The sequence below is a fragment of the Alosa pseudoharengus genome, unplaced genomic scaffold (genome assembly GCF_046254945.1).
Source record: "Alosa pseudoharengus isolate Yale_2024_CS ecotype anadromous, Long Island Sound unplaced genomic scaffold, YU_APseudo_1.1 YU_APseudo_1.1_scf_14, whole genome shotgun sequence".
Classification (NCBI taxonomy): Eukaryota; Metazoa; Chordata; class Actinopteri; order Clupeiformes; family Clupeidae; genus Alosa; species Alosa pseudoharengus.
This window is the reverse complement of record NW_027468609.1, coordinates 39,357,858-39,373,291: the sequence shown is the minus strand read 5'-3', so window position 1 is coordinate 39,373,291 and position 15,434 is coordinate 39,357,858. Positions and strand designations below refer to the sequence as shown.

The window sequence follows — 15,434 nt, the reverse complement described above, 5'->3', positions numbered from 1 at the left end:
TGCCTCACTGTTTGTGTGCTATATTAGCACATATGCATAACCCCTCCAAACCCTCCCTCCATGCCACAGCCGAATTGTGGCCACACTTATACCTTTTCTTAATATAGTTATATATATATATATATATATATATATATCGTTTTTTTTTATATTACCTTGCCTACTCGCTGATATGTCCATATTTATTTTATGCTGGTCTCTAGACTTTATTCTTGCACTGTTGGACTTACTCATTTGCACCATCACCATGACACTCACTCACACAGAGCACCTTACCTTACCTTACTATGCACAGAGAATCACAGGCTCAGTCCCTGCCTCAGTCATTGCAAGCGCCTCTTGATTAATCACCCACTATGTGGATACTGTTTTTAGAATTGATTTAGATTAAGTGTTATTTAATATAATTTGTATTGTAGTATATTTAGTATATTCTTTATCTTCTACTGCCCTTATTGCTTAGTTGTGTTTTTATATTATATACTTTTAATTACTTTTTTCTGCTGTTAGTGAATGTGTGTGTGATGTCTGTATGCTACTGAGACCTTGAATTTCACCTGGGGATCAATAAAGTATCTATCTATCTATCTAAACCCTCGTACCAAAAAACCTTGTGTGTCAAGGCGTTCTTGAGATATAACACTCAAGGTGTTTTTGACCTTGACATTTGACCTCCAACATCAATTCACTTCATCTTTGAGTCCATACAAACACTCATACCAAATTTCAGGCATGTATGTCAAGGCATTCTTGAGATATCGCGCTCAGAGTATTCATGGACTTGACCTTTGACCTCCAACATCAATTCACTTCATCTTTGAGTCCATACAAACAGTTGTACCAGATTTTAAGCATATGCGTCAAGCCGTTCTGGAGATATAATGTGCAAAGCATGAGATATGGCTGTGACTTTTATTTTGACACACGGGAAACACACGGGGGGCAGCTGTGGCCTACTGGTTAGCGCTTCGGACTTGAAACCGGAGGGTTGCCGGTTCGAACCCCGACCGGTAGGCCACGGCGGAAGTGCCCTTGAGCAAGGCACCTAACCCCTCACTGCTCCCCGAGCGCCGCTGTTGTTGCAGGCAGCTCACTGCGCCGGGATTAGTGTGTGCTTCACCTCACTGTGTGTTCACTGTGTGCAGTGTGTTTCACTAATTCACGGATTGGGATAAATGCAGAGACCAAATTTCCCTCACGGGATCAAAAGAGTATATATACTTATACTTATACTTAAACAGGATATGTAGTTCAGGGAGAGCCAGATTGTATGCTAAGAAGCTGAGACATTTGGATTCACAGGTGACACCTGTGCCAGTGTTCTGATTAGCCCGGGAACTACTCTGGGAGCAGCTGGCTTTAGGCCATTATGACATCACGGCCTCCATTCAAGTCTATGGGAGGAAAATTAGCTTTTTAACATTTTTAATTCCCTATTTCTCAAAAAGTATAAACTTTAAAAAAAATGATAACTCTCTTGTCTAACACCAGACCTACACAACGGTTATTTCAAGAAGTCTGCACGTTAAGCAGTTAGAGCCGCATTTATATCTGAAAAGGTAAAAAGAAAAGGTTATAAATTATAATAATAAGAAGCCAGGAGATTTCAAGATATAATTAATCTGAGGGTTGTGCACCTCTGAACTGTATCAATATATAACACTTCCATAATGTTGGTAACATAATATTTGAACTACATAACTATAAGAAAGGGTGGGTTGTTGTCCCTATTTACAAAACTAAATATTATCCAAATACTGTATGGTACATTTATCAGAACAGAGGTAAAACGTTTGAGGTGAAGTTCAATCTCAACAGAAAAGTAACTTACACTCATTTACAAATATAAGAACAACTTGAGAGAATAAAAGTGGAATTTTCTGAAGAAAAAAAAAAAACGTCATGGTCCCTCGGTTATCGGCTGCTACATGTGGGGTGGTTGTCAAGCTGATATATTTAAAAAAATTTTGTGACATGTACAAGCAATTTCAGGCCAATTTGTTGGTTTCCTGCTCAACACGACATGGCAACAATAAATGTTGAATATCTCCACACCCACAAGGACCATATACATAGAAATGGTATCAAATGAAAGCCAACACTCATGGGATGTCTGCTGAAGTGTATGAATGAGCATGTATTGTACAGTGTAAGAGACAACAGAACTAGAACATGAAAAAACAACCTCCACCTAAAGAGAACCAGTTTTCAAAGTGAATATCTGCTTGGATACATAACATAATATCCCAAAACCTCTTGTAGGGAGAGAGAGTGCAATGCTGCACAAGTTATAATACTTTAATGTTAAGGTGGAAATGTAGAATTGTAGATGGTGGTCTATGGTGCTATTTGACTTCATTAATGTACCAGGTTGTAACACAAATTATATTTAATTAACATATCACTATAGTTATTAATTCCATCCTAACATAACTGCTCTCTCACTTCTTTAGGGTTAGGGGTAAGTAACTAGTTAGTAGTAATAACTATATAATAGTCGTATGGCAAAGGTATGTTTTTCCCCATCCAAGCAGTGACACTCAGGTAGGCAGCCAACAGAAGGCACCCAGGCTCCATGTCCATGTGCTCAGTCTGAGTCCTGGTCAGGGGCACAAAAGAAGAGTTTACTGATTTGATAATGAATACCATAAACATGCATGCATGCATCCAAGGGCATAATATAAATCGAATCTACAAAACAGGAAAAACAATATCATGCCAAATAATCTGAAACAATATAGTTGCATATATTGTGGCAAAACTCAATAATAATGATGTGAGTACCTGAGTATTCTTGCACCAAGCTGCACAGGCACATCCACATGCCCCACTACAAAATATTCCACTTTTTCGACAGACACTGCCTGGTACTGCACTGACTTCCACTTTCCTTGCATCCACATATCGTCAGCTCCAAGCACCTGGGGCCTCATTTATAAAAGTGTCAAAAATGAACGTCAACTTGTGCGCAGCCGGATGGTTTTAGGTCTCCGCCTTGTAAACACCCCCTTATCAATATCATTAGCATAATTATGTTTTAATGAAATCAATGGCCTAAAAGCTGTAGCCTATGTAAAATTATATATTGAAAACATTGTATAGGCCTAGCCTATGCCATCTGATGTTAACTAGCCTACAGTATATGCGTCATTTCGAATAGCTTAACTAATTATGTTTTTTCCAAGCAAAGCTTTCTGGAAAGAAATCGTATGCATCCATGTCCATTGTCCTACTTTGTAGAAAAAAAAAGGCCTACCTTATGAAGGAAAAACCTCTAGGCCTACAGCATAATCCTGTATGTTATGGTACAGTAGGCTACTATACATTTCCAATATGACCCAGGGTAATATGCTGATTTAGCCTAAAAAAAGAGGACTAAATTATAAGTGTGATATGTCATGTAGGCCTAAACGTTTCTTTTAGGATAGGCTATGTTTTTGCTGAAAAAGTATCCTAGTTCGCCTATATCTTTGCGATCGTTTTCTTTCAATAATGTCCAATGGCTTAAACAATGTCCTTTATTGTTTGCTTTAGGCCTACCTTTATATTTTAGCCTACATTATCCATCTTGGGCACTGCCAGTCAAAAAAAGCAAACAGGTGCGCGCTCTGCACCTCTTTACGCAACTCCGCCGCAACACTAAATATGAAGATGCCCTGCTTTCAGAGGATAACTTCCGTCCCTTGGATGTGTAGGCTATAGGATATAAAATATCTATAGCCTACATTATATGGCTTACATTCAGATATTACCTTTCTGTTACGGAGCTAGGAATAGGCCTATGAGCGCAAATAAGGATGTAGTGGAGGCTAAGCGCAAGTAAACGCAGTTTATCCACCTCTGAAATTTCAGAAATAGAGTTTACCCACCTCTTATTAGAGTTTATCCACCTCTCAAAAGAGTTTATTCACTTTTAACATTTAAAACTGTATTATCCAATACTATCCTATATTCCCAATATTGTACAATAACCTCCACCATTATCAAACATGTTCTGAATGCCTTTTTTAAAAATCCGATACCGCATAGCGCAGTCCACCTCATCGAGATTGCAGAATTCATAGTTCACCCACCTCTTATTTTACCACTACATCCCTGGTGCAAATGTACTTTTCCTCTCCTAAACGAGGGCAATTGGACATTTTATTGTCAATATTAGATTGGTGAGAACCCTAAATATACTAGATCACCTGTAAGAATGTTTCAATCATTCTATCGTAGGTCTTGGTGTTTTTTTTAGATATTATGAAATAAGTAAGTATACATTTTTTCACTTTCTTAAGAGGGCTATAGTTCTCATTAGCAGTTTTATGCCAAACCATGAAACATTAAGCTGCGTCCAAAAACGACTTTAAAAATCTTCTGATATTGATCATGCATATGGCAAAGAAAGACATGAGATCGTTGGTCTTGGCATTTTGAAAATGCATCGCACTTAGACCTCAGATTACTTGGAGTACCCCGGCATTACCACAAGGAAATGGTCGTACGTCAAGTTTGAACCTGACGTGGAGATAAGCACTTTTCCACGTCAAAGACGGTTTTTATAAATCTGAGCATTGGCATGGATTTGAGCGTATGCATGGTCTAAATCTGTGCGTAAGAATGCTTTATAAATGAGCCCCCTGGCCTGTACAGGTTATTTGGTTAAAAGCTGGGGGACAAGCATTCCATCCTTCATGTGCCAACCACAACTGGTTGGTGAGGGCAACTGTGGATGGGTCACTAGTGACTGTTTCCAAACCTTTGTTTGATAGTGGGCCCTCATGAGGTGCAGAGACAAGGCATCCTGAGTTGGTGGTAAAGTATCCACATTGGCTTTCACTTTCTAAAACAGGTAGGCAAACTGTTCTGCTGAGGATAGAATAGCTGGGCTTGGTACTTCATCCTCACCAAAGTTGTGGAGAAGATGAAGGCACTGCTGGAACACTTTCCACACCGTCCTTTTTTCCTATTCCAGTGAACTGACTGGTAGTGTCACATCCAGTGATGGCGAATGATGGTGAATTTCCCCTTGGGGATCAATAAAGTATCTATCTATCTATCTATCTATCTATCTATGAAATGGCAACAGACCGTCCAGAATCTCATTTGACATTATCATGCACTTTAATGTAGCGTGGTTTCTTGGCAGTTCCTGCTTTCATCCAAATTTCTGGGCTCAGCAGGTTGCAAACACAAGATGCAACAACAGTACATCTGTGTCTGGACTGAATGATGAGCCCCTCAGACCCTTTGGTTGTGGCATCATGAGGTTGTGCCTTCATCTTCTCCACAACTTTGGTGAGGATGAAGTACCATGCATGCCATGTACCATGCTTTTAGAAATGGGGCCCAGGACCTCGCCATACAAAAACTTCCCCTTTGCAATTGGACTCCTCAACAAAACATAGCCCCCTTTCAGTGTAGTTCTTTTGTACTGCATTTTGTCATATTTTCAGTAAATTATTTCAAAATTATAAATGTCATTTGGTGTGTTTTGCCAATGGATTTTACTGTGTATTAGAACATATAATAATATAATAATCATTTTTACTAGCAATTGAAATGAAGTGACCATGAACAGTATTTTTTTTATTTAATATACATTTCATTCATGTGCAACTGATGTACACAATAAAATCAAATAAATCCAGCGGTTTCTTTTGCCGTTTACTTTCTACAGACCTTTTGCCATTGTGGTAGAGTAGTACATTGGCCAGTCATTCTTTCACCTAAGTCACTGAGTTACATTTGGAATATTTCACTCTGATTTGATTACATTTGTTTGACTGCACTGTCACAAGGTCCCTTTAGTTACAAATATATTTTTACGTAGAGTGGAAGTATTTTGCATTTTTATTTATTACTTAAATGCAATATAGCAGCTTTACTCTCACAGTATAAAGACACCACTAGACAAATACTAACAGCAGATGTCAAAATATTTTACATATCATTGTCATTAATGTGCAGTGTATCCATACATCGCACATGAAGATTAACATAATTACGGCTTTGGGCCTATATATGAAGTTAACCTGAGGATCAGGAGTAATTATAGAAAATATTGGTGTTGTGCAAGCTAGATAATAGGTTTGATGGGTCAAGGGTGGTCCTGCTGGTCCTAGACTCTGCTTTTGGTTTTCTTCTGCAGGCGAGTCCTGGTGGGCTCTGTCAGAACCAGTGGCTCCTGTACAACCATGGCTGGGTACTTCCTGTTAAGCAATTCAACCTCCACCTTCTGTCCCACATTTGCCAGGGCAATAGGTAGATACCCAAAAGCAAGGCTTTGCTGGGCAGTGTAGCTGTAGCAGCCAGATGTTGTGTTCCCAACAACCTGCACCAGACCAAAACACAACTCATAGAACAACAAAATATTCTAGGTGAACTTGTTAAGTGTGATGCTTACAACACAAAATGGATGGGTTTGACACACAGCAAGGAAACATTCTTTGCCTGGTATAGGTAACATGCCATTTGGATTTGATTATGGGGCGTGTTTTAACCAATACAGGGGAAAAAGTGCCTCTGCACACAATTGAATAGACAACCAACCATTAACGAAAACAGCAAAAACCTCTCTCTTCTCAACAAATGCCTTAATCGCTGTTTACTGTTAAGCTTTTAAAGTTAGCTGTCGATATCTTGTACTAACAGAAACCTAGGGCCCTATCATGACATTCTAAAGTGCATCGTCACTCGTCAAAATTCTATTCAAATTTAGTAGGATGTCCAGTTCACATTGGGAGGGGTTTCGTTATCAAACGTGGAGCGCATGGCGCAACAAAGTGTTCCTAGGTTTTTTAATCAGTCATATGGGTGTGTTTGGGGCGTAAGATCATTTAAACCAATGAGAATGACATCTGTCTTTCCCTTTAACGGCGCAAAGCGCGATATGTCAAATAAATGCATCGGTATTTTGGCATTCAACGGCGCATTTGAAGGAGGCTGCTTGCGAGACCGTATGAAATAGTCATTCTTAAACCATGCTTTACTAAAACTTATTATACGGCTCTTCACAATGCAAGTAGAATGCTCCATTGACTTGAATGGGATTTCCGAAAGTTCTAGCGGTCATTATTTCTTGGGAAAGGACCTCTGAAAACAAGAATGACCGCTGTCAATGGCAACGGAGTTTGCGCTTGGAACTTCATTCAAAAGTGAAAGCAGACGGTTGATCAGCTGTGTTCTAAAGAATGTTTGATTCAAGTTCAGCGTGTGTTGCGAACTATTTGTTTCTCAGCAAAAGCCACGACGAAACGGTAACAAACTAGATGTACCGCAGAGCGGTACAAAATATGACCGCCGCCCAGTCCAGCACATTTTTTCCACAAAAAGAAATCACGCTGAAAGGCCTATATGATTCTAACTGTCTCACTAAATTGCATTATCCACACTCAATTCTCACTGGTATCTGCTAGACAACAAGTACCAAAACATGATTAGTTCATAGATTTCACATGTAAAATTCATTTTATACAACCCCACCCCCATCTTGCATGTTCATAATTCTGAGAAATTCTTGATTGTTTGTGTTATGTTTATGTTATGTGTGTGGGTGTGTGTGTGTGTGTGTGTGTGTGTGTGTGTGTGTGCGTGCTTGTGTGTGTGCCTGTGCATGCAAGCGTACATATGTCTACTGTGTGAGTATGTGTCATACGTATGATTACTGTGAATGTATGTGTGTGTGTGTGTATATCTGTTTGTGCACATGTGTGCACATTAAATGGGTTAACATGACCCCTGGAGGCAAACATACGTAAAAAAATGGTCATCCTAGGCCCTACAGTTCTCAAGATATTCACAGAGAACTGTGTCTGCCCTACCCTCCTTTCGGGGGGTCCAGTCCAGCGGGGGGGCTACAGATCAAAACGAAAAATGACGGTTCCATGCTATCCATGTGGGGGTACATGCCCACCAAGTTTTGTGTACCCCGGTCTTTCAGTGTCCCAGGAATCCTTGTTGGTGTACGTCACTAAATGTACACATAAATTATTTTATTGTAAGGGACTGTACGATATTTACCGGGGGGGGAGGGCCGGTCGTCAGGGGGGGGAGGGCCTAAGATAATTTTTTAAGCCTTAGGGGAAGGCCCAGGAGAATTTTTTTGGCCTGGGGGGAGGGCCGAGGAAAATTATTTTTTCCTGATCCATGATATTTTTTCCCCCTGATCAATGATCTGTTTTCGATATTTTAAAAGGTTTGTAGGCCAAAACATGATTCACGTCTCTTTGACAGAGTGGGCGAGTCGCAACCCTACCTGAATCTCCCACAACTCCCCTCGCATGCAGGTCACCAGCGGTTATGGGTCATACACCAAATATTTTAATGATATTCGGGTCATTTGCGGGCGGGTCAGTTAAAATTAATTAAATATATATTTTCTACAAATAGGCCTACTTAAAATATTCAACAGTAAAGAAGCTGAAGACGCGAGTTAAAATAATAAAGACACCCCTTCAGGAAAAGCGATATGGGAAATATTGGGAAAAGTTCTTAAAGAAGATGACAGTAGTACAAGTTATGGTCTATGTAGGCCTACTCTTGCGAAGCCATTTAAAAGTATGACAGCCGAAACGGGCAGCCTGCAGGAATAAATCTTATGGCACAGACTACACAGCCATATCTACCGGTATGTATAGGTTCGCGCATGCATAAAAGTTACCTTAGTTCATTGTGTTTGTGACTTTAAACAGTGGATGTGCTTTAGTAAAGCTTTGTGCTTCATTCAGCATTTTAAACCAGTTCTTACGCTAACGTTTTGACCAGCAATGTATCTCTTTTGCCTAGGCTACCTTGCCTCCCCATTTCTATTTTCGAAAGAAGTAGCCTATGTCCATGGCCAAATCTTATCCTAGTGTTCTAATCCTTGGTGGTTGCTTGCGTGCTTGCGCTCTTATTCTCATTCTCTCTCCTGCGCAAACATTATGTCCTGCATGCCTGCGTGTAGTTCTACTGCATAAAGTTTCGCAAATAAATTAGTTTGTTTTACAGAAATGGACTACTGCATGCAGGCTATAACCAAAAGCACACATTTTGTAAATAAGCGGGTCGGGTATAATTTTGTCCTAATTAATATTCGCGGTCCGAGTTGCGGTCGGGTTGATTAAAATATCGGGCGACCGCGGGCCGCTTGTGACCAAACCCGCGCAACACTGGTTTGTAGCCCCGTGTGTATGTGTGCTTATGACATTTGCTGGCCGTTTTAACCTTGTAAACGTCATTTTTCGACCAGTTTTATTTGATTCACGTAGGGGGGAGGGCCTAGGAGAATTTTTTTGAGCCGGGGGGAGGCCCCTGGAAAAAATAATTTGACCAGGGGGGAGGGCCAGGCAGAAAATGTTTAACCCGATCGTCTGGCGACCGGCCCTCCCCCCCCGCTAAATATCGTACAGTCCCTAAGGCCCCCCATGAACGAAAGTACACAAAACTTGGCATGCATTTGGAGGGTGTCATAATGATCCTACACTTTTAATTACGTGCAGTTTTGACCTTGTCAGCCAAAGATATTGTGATGAAAACACCTAATTTTTTGCTTTTTAATTTTTAACTAGGTGGCGCTATACATGAAATAAGTGGTAATGGAATGGGTTGACATGCCCCCTTAAGACCAACATACCAAAAAAAGGTGGACCTCGTAGGCCCTACGGTTCTCGAGATATTCACAGAAAACTGTCTCCGGCCACCTACAGGCCAGTTAGTGTATAGTAACATAAATTAATTTATTGTGTGGCCCCCCATGAACGGAATTCCACGAAACTTGGCGTGCATACAGATGGTGTCATAATGATCCTACACTTCCAATTTCGTGCAGTTTTGACTATGTTAGGGCACAGATACCTTCGATTACAACACCTCATTTTTACTTTTTTGTGTTTAACTAGGTGGCGCTATACATGAAATGAGTGGTTATGGAATGGGTTGACATGGCCCCTTGAGATCAACATACAAAAAAAATGGTCCTCCGAAACCCTACGGTTTTCGAGATATTCACAGAAAACTGTGTCTGCCCTACCCTCCTTTCGGGGGGTCCAGTCCAGCGGGGGGGCGAAAAACGATGGTTCCATGCTATCCATGTGGGGTTACATGCCCACCAAGTTTCGTGTACCCCGGTCTTTCAGTGTCCCGGGAATCATTGACAGAAATTTGGGCTGCGCGGCGGTCATAATAAGTGAAAAGAGACATATCATGGAGTTTATTTTTTCGTTTTGGCAAGTAGCCGTATAATAAGCAGGATAATGTATAGAACGCCGGTCATTATGGGAAAATAAGCCCCTTCAGGGCGAAACTAGACCCCTCCGCTGGCGCGTCGGGGTCCGGTTCGCCCTGTCGGGACTTATTTTCCCCATAATGACCGGCGTTCTATACATTATCCCTTACCTAGCATAGCCTTCACGCATTTGCACTCGTCTATTATTTGAACTCATTGGCTTCACCAAGGTGTCAGTCAACGAAGACAGTTATATGCAGTTACTTTCACTATTGACTGACAATGGGTTACCATCGAAAACAGGCTGGAAAAAGCAACACTTACCCTAATATTGCTCAAATGACTGAACAAAACAACATTTATCCTGCAGTGGAGTTGCTTATATCTCGTGACGTCTTCAGCTGTGCTCCATACGTGTCTCTCGCCTCTCCCCTAATCACTTTTAATCGTCATTACCAATTTGCAAATGATAGTGAATAACTACTCATCATGAGATGTACAGTATTTCGAAATATCTTTATTCTAATTATGTTTCCCATTGTAATCGTGCAATTTGTAATGCTTTGCATGGACGTGCACTGGTGTGCGTTCATGAATGATAGAAGGATGGTGTGTGCACCTGCCAATATGACTGTTGACATGCGCTCTTAAAATAGCATATGAACAACTCGCCATTGACTTCTGACCAGGTTTTTATGTGGTGTACGATAGCGATTTTTAGACAATGCGCCAGGCCCCTCCCAAGGTTGTTAATTGCCACACCCCTGGGCGCAATGTTTAAAAAATAAACGTGCAAAATACCGAATTAAACTTTGCGCGGGTGGAAAACGAGTTTTACGCCATGCGCTGGTGTGCAAAATACAGCCCCTAATATCTTACTTCTCTAGTGACAGCCTTTTGGTTGTTAACAAAATCAACTAAAGTGCACTAAGGTGACATGGATGAAAATGTTACTGATTTCATTGGCCCAAAAACCCCGGGGTCGGGCATAGAGACTCAATGGAGCAACTCTGGGCCGAATTTCTTAAACTCAAATTTTGGGGTAAATTCAGGCTGGCTTCCAGGCTAAAACATAATGTCTACTTGTAATAACTAAGTCATGTCTACTTGTATTGTAATGTAAATTGTGTTGGATTACAGTAAAATATTCACATATTACTCACCTTTCCATTGTGCCAGATGGTTTCATTGCCCTCTGGGTCAATGTCGTCTGTGTCCACTGTAAGATAGGCTAATTTTCTTTGGAGGCCCTGGGCCTTGATATTCTGAAGTGCCTGCTTGCCAATGAAATCTGCAGACTAGAAGATAAAGAGCATGTGTTTGAGTGTGTCCATGTCAGATGTATGTACACTACCGGTCAAAAGTTTTAGAACACCCCAATTTTTTAGTCTGGAGACTGTGCTCACTCCATGTTTTCAAGTTTACCATCTTGTTCTTTTTTCCTAAGGTAGTTCTGGCATAGCTTGGACTTATGTTTTGGGTCATTATCTTGCTGTAGGATGAACCCCTGACCAACTATGTGCATACCAGAGGGTACTGCAGAATGGTGTGATAGCCATTTTGGTTCAGGGTGCTTTATCACTCTGTACAAGTCACCGACCAGATCCAGCAAAACAGCCCCAGACCATCAAGCTTCCTCCTCAATGTTTGACAGTTGATGTCACACACTGAGGAACCATCATTTCGCCTACTCTACGGCTTATAAAAATCCTGCATAATGAACCGAATTATTGATTCAACAGTCCATATCACCTTCTTCCAGTCTTCAGCAGTCCGTTGGTGATATTTCATGGCCTAGGCAAGCCTCTTTTTCTTATTCTAACATCTTAGCGATGACTTTCTTGCTGCAACTCGACCTGTCAAACTTGCAACTCGAAGTCTTCTCTTCACAGTTGAAACTGAGACTTGCCTACTAGGACCACTATTAGGCTGTGCTTGAAGCTGTTGTCCTGTGAATGGCCTACCACGCAAGCTGTTGACTCTTGTCTTCATAAAACTTGTCTTCTGATTTTGTTGTAGCTTTGGGTCTGCCAGACCTCTTCCTGTCAGAGTTTCCCCCGGTTTCTGAGTGCCTTTTGATGGTGAAGGAAACTGTACTCATACTTCTGAAATACACATTATTTTTCCGTTTTGGGTTTTCACTTTTTTAACCTCTGGCAGTTCAGCACTTACCTTTTTACTATTTCAAGCTATTCATTGGACCTTAATTGCTTAGTCTTTAACTGCTTTAATTGCAATAAAAAAAACTAGAAAAATTGGGGTGTTCTAAAACTTTTGACCGGTAGTGTTAGATTAAGTTGTCTGGGAGATTAAGATAATGAATTGTCCCTTCAAGTAGGTCTACCCAAATAATCCCACTAATTGCATTCATAAAATCTTGGTAGGGATCGGCAGGAACTTTCAGTAGTGACCAAAGCCAGACGAGGCTTCACTGTAAAGGGGCATTCACACCAAGAACGATAACTGTAACAAAAACGGCAAATAAATGATCGTTCTAGCTAATATGAATGAAGATGTCCACACATAAACATGAATAACAATATCATTGGGGATCATTTTCAGAGCATTTTTGAGAACGATAAAAGCTGACAGCCAGTCAGAATCCATAATTTTTGCCATCACATTCATCAACACTGGGAGAGACTTTTCTTATCGTTGGTAAGTGTGGATGCTTTTATCGTTATAGTTACAGATATCTTTATAGTTAATCTTTCCTAGTGTGAACAGCCCTTAACTATTATAGTGTGTAGTTAAGTGTGAATACCTTGTTCAGCTTGATGAAGTAATCCAAACCAGCTTCAAATGGATTGGTGTCACAGTTCATCTGTACATGACCAAAATATTAAAACAGAAAATAAGAGTTGGTCATGTCATTCATTCAACCTTTATTTAATCTCGGAAATTCATTGTGGGTACAGGGGTGGAGCTACGTGGTGGCCGGGGGGGGGCATGGCCACCACTGGTCAAAGCTAGGCCACCCTGCTTGCCCCCCTGCACTACACTCAATCTATGACCATTGGCCCAGTCAGGAAGTGTAGCCTACGGTTCTGATCAAATCGTGAGAGCAGCAGCAACAGCAGGACAATTCAAAGTGGCCATCTGTTTAAAACACTTGACAGTAGACTACTACTTAACCTCAGTAACAACAGGTGAGTTGATGATGAGTTGGAACATTAATGTTAATAAGATGTTAGAATGTGTCACGAATCATAGCAAAGTGAGCTGTGTTGGGCTGTCCTTGTTAGGTAGGCTAAATAGGCTAGTGTCTGACATTGACGCGTGGGGCTGATCAATAATAAGCGGATGCCCGCCGTAACGCGGCTACAAAAATATTTCGATAATATTTGGGTGAAATGTAAGCATATTAGGCAAATATCTCCTGATGGCTCTCATGAAAGTAGGCTAATAGGCTACTTTATAAAAACACAATTTGCTGACTGCTTGTGGTTCTTGCCACAGCTGGTCAGGCAGAGGCATGCTGTATTGCCAGAGTAGAAAGTGGAGACAGTGCAGGAAAGGTAAACACTAAACTATGCCAACCATGTTACTTAGCTAACTTAGCTATTGTTTGCTAGTAGCTTTGCTAACAATGTTAACTATGCTAACAATGTTAACTAACTACAGTTGGTGGGAGTCATAGTTGATGACAACCAACAGTTGGAATAGCTGAACAGTTAAAAAGTTGAGTCGTTTATATGGTTAAATTGTTTAACAGTGAAATATTGTAGTGATGACTTTTACTTTGAAACAGTTTTGGCCAGAGGAAGCAGTTGAACAGGATATGTAGTCTTAAGAGAGACAGATTTTTTTTGTATGTATGTATGTATATGTGTGATGTATGTTTATATTATTAATTGCTGCTGTAACACCATCACTTCCCTTTGGGGATGATTTGGGGCAGCCGTGGCCTACTGGTTAGGGCTTTAGGCTTGTAACCGAAGGGTTGCCGGTTCGATCCCTGACCCAGTAGGAAAAATGTGGGCTGGGGAAGTGGTTGAGCACTGCTCTTCCATGCCCAAATCCACGGCTGAAGTGCCCTTGAGCAAGGCACCTAACCCCTCACTGCTCCCCGAGCGCCACTGTAGCAGGCAGCTCACTGCTGTAATATGTAGTGTAATACTTACACTTATATAAATACATATCTCTATCTATCTACCTATCTATTGTATGCTTAAAAGGATCTCTGGATAGTTTGACAAATTGGTCTAGATATAATACCAATACTCCTCTTTAGTAAGGCGCGTGGGTAAAAATACCTGAAACGCTTTCATGATTAAGAAAAATAAAAAAGCAGGATCACTACTTTTTTTCAGCTTTTTTGTACTATGGGCAGTTGATTGTTGATGACGCATGACAGTCCTGACTGCTGAACTGGCTGAACTAAAAAGAACACATCAGAGGCCAGCGTTCGCGGGCATTTTGAAAAACACTCTTCTACAGTTCACCGTCGGACCCACCTATACAAGAAAGAAGAAAACAATGGGAAGATGCTTGTGGGCAGGTGAAACTCCCCAATTACCCAATTCTCTGTTCTCGACACTTTAGCCTTGATTCATTTGAGGATTTTGATCGCCAACAGCTGATAAACGAGCTCATGAGGGTTTGTGGTTAAAGGCGAGTACTTAAACCGAATGCAATACCCACGATTTTTTCTCACAAGAATGCTAAACGTCCGTGTATTTCAAGTGTAAATCATGAACAGAAACGGCTAAGGCAAGAGACGCTGGATAGCATGCTAAGTAGCACTAACATTAGCGCTTGTGTCCCTGCTCGTGAAGAGGAAACCATGGACTGTGTCGAACCAGACAACCATGCACTTGTCGAGGCTCAGACGGATTTCGGGCTACACCAATTGGATGCAGCTGTACAGTGGCCAGCTGATGCGCACTACCAGGTGGCGACCGACCATAGTAGTTACGCACGTAAACATGAGTTGGTAGTGGAGGATGACAACTCTCAAGATCTGTTCTTATCAGATAATGAACCTAGCGATCTGTCTCAGTCACAGCGTAGTCTATTTGATCAGGATTACACTGCAAGTGCATCAGAGTCCTCTCAAAGTACACAGGGCTCACAACCTTCAATTAATTCACATGATGAAGGAATTAGCACTAGAGTTTTTCTAGTTTTTTGAGGAGCAGTTAAAGCAATTGCTTAGAGATCAAGGGTTTCAAGATGCTCTACAAACAATTGAAGACAATGGAGTTAAGGTGAGCACCATCTCCACTGACCGCCATCCTCA

The 15,434-nt window shown here is 41.0% G+C and overlaps 1 protein-coding gene across 3 annotated transcripts in view; it reads right to left on the bottom strand.

Moving 5' to 3' along the window:
* Positions 1 to 5,820: 5,820 nt before the first annotated feature.
* dmgdh (dimethylglycine dehydrogenase) overlaps positions 5,821 to 15,434 on the bottom strand; it is a 200,459-nt gene continuing 190,845 nt past the window's right edge. For all 3 annotated transcript variants that reach the window (XM_076284921.1, XM_076284920.1, XM_076284919.1), the window contains 3 exons: positions 12,957 to 13,016; positions 11,356 to 11,490; positions 5,821 to 6,319 (listed from right to left, as the gene is read on the bottom strand). In XM_076284921.1, coding sequence (XP_076141036.1) covers positions 6,107 to 6,319; positions 11,356 to 11,490; positions 12,957 to 13,016 — 408 coding nt within the window. In that variant the 3' untranslated portion in view covers positions 5,821 to 6,106. The remainder of the gene's footprint in view (positions 6,320 to 11,355; positions 11,491 to 12,956; positions 13,017 to 15,434) is intronic.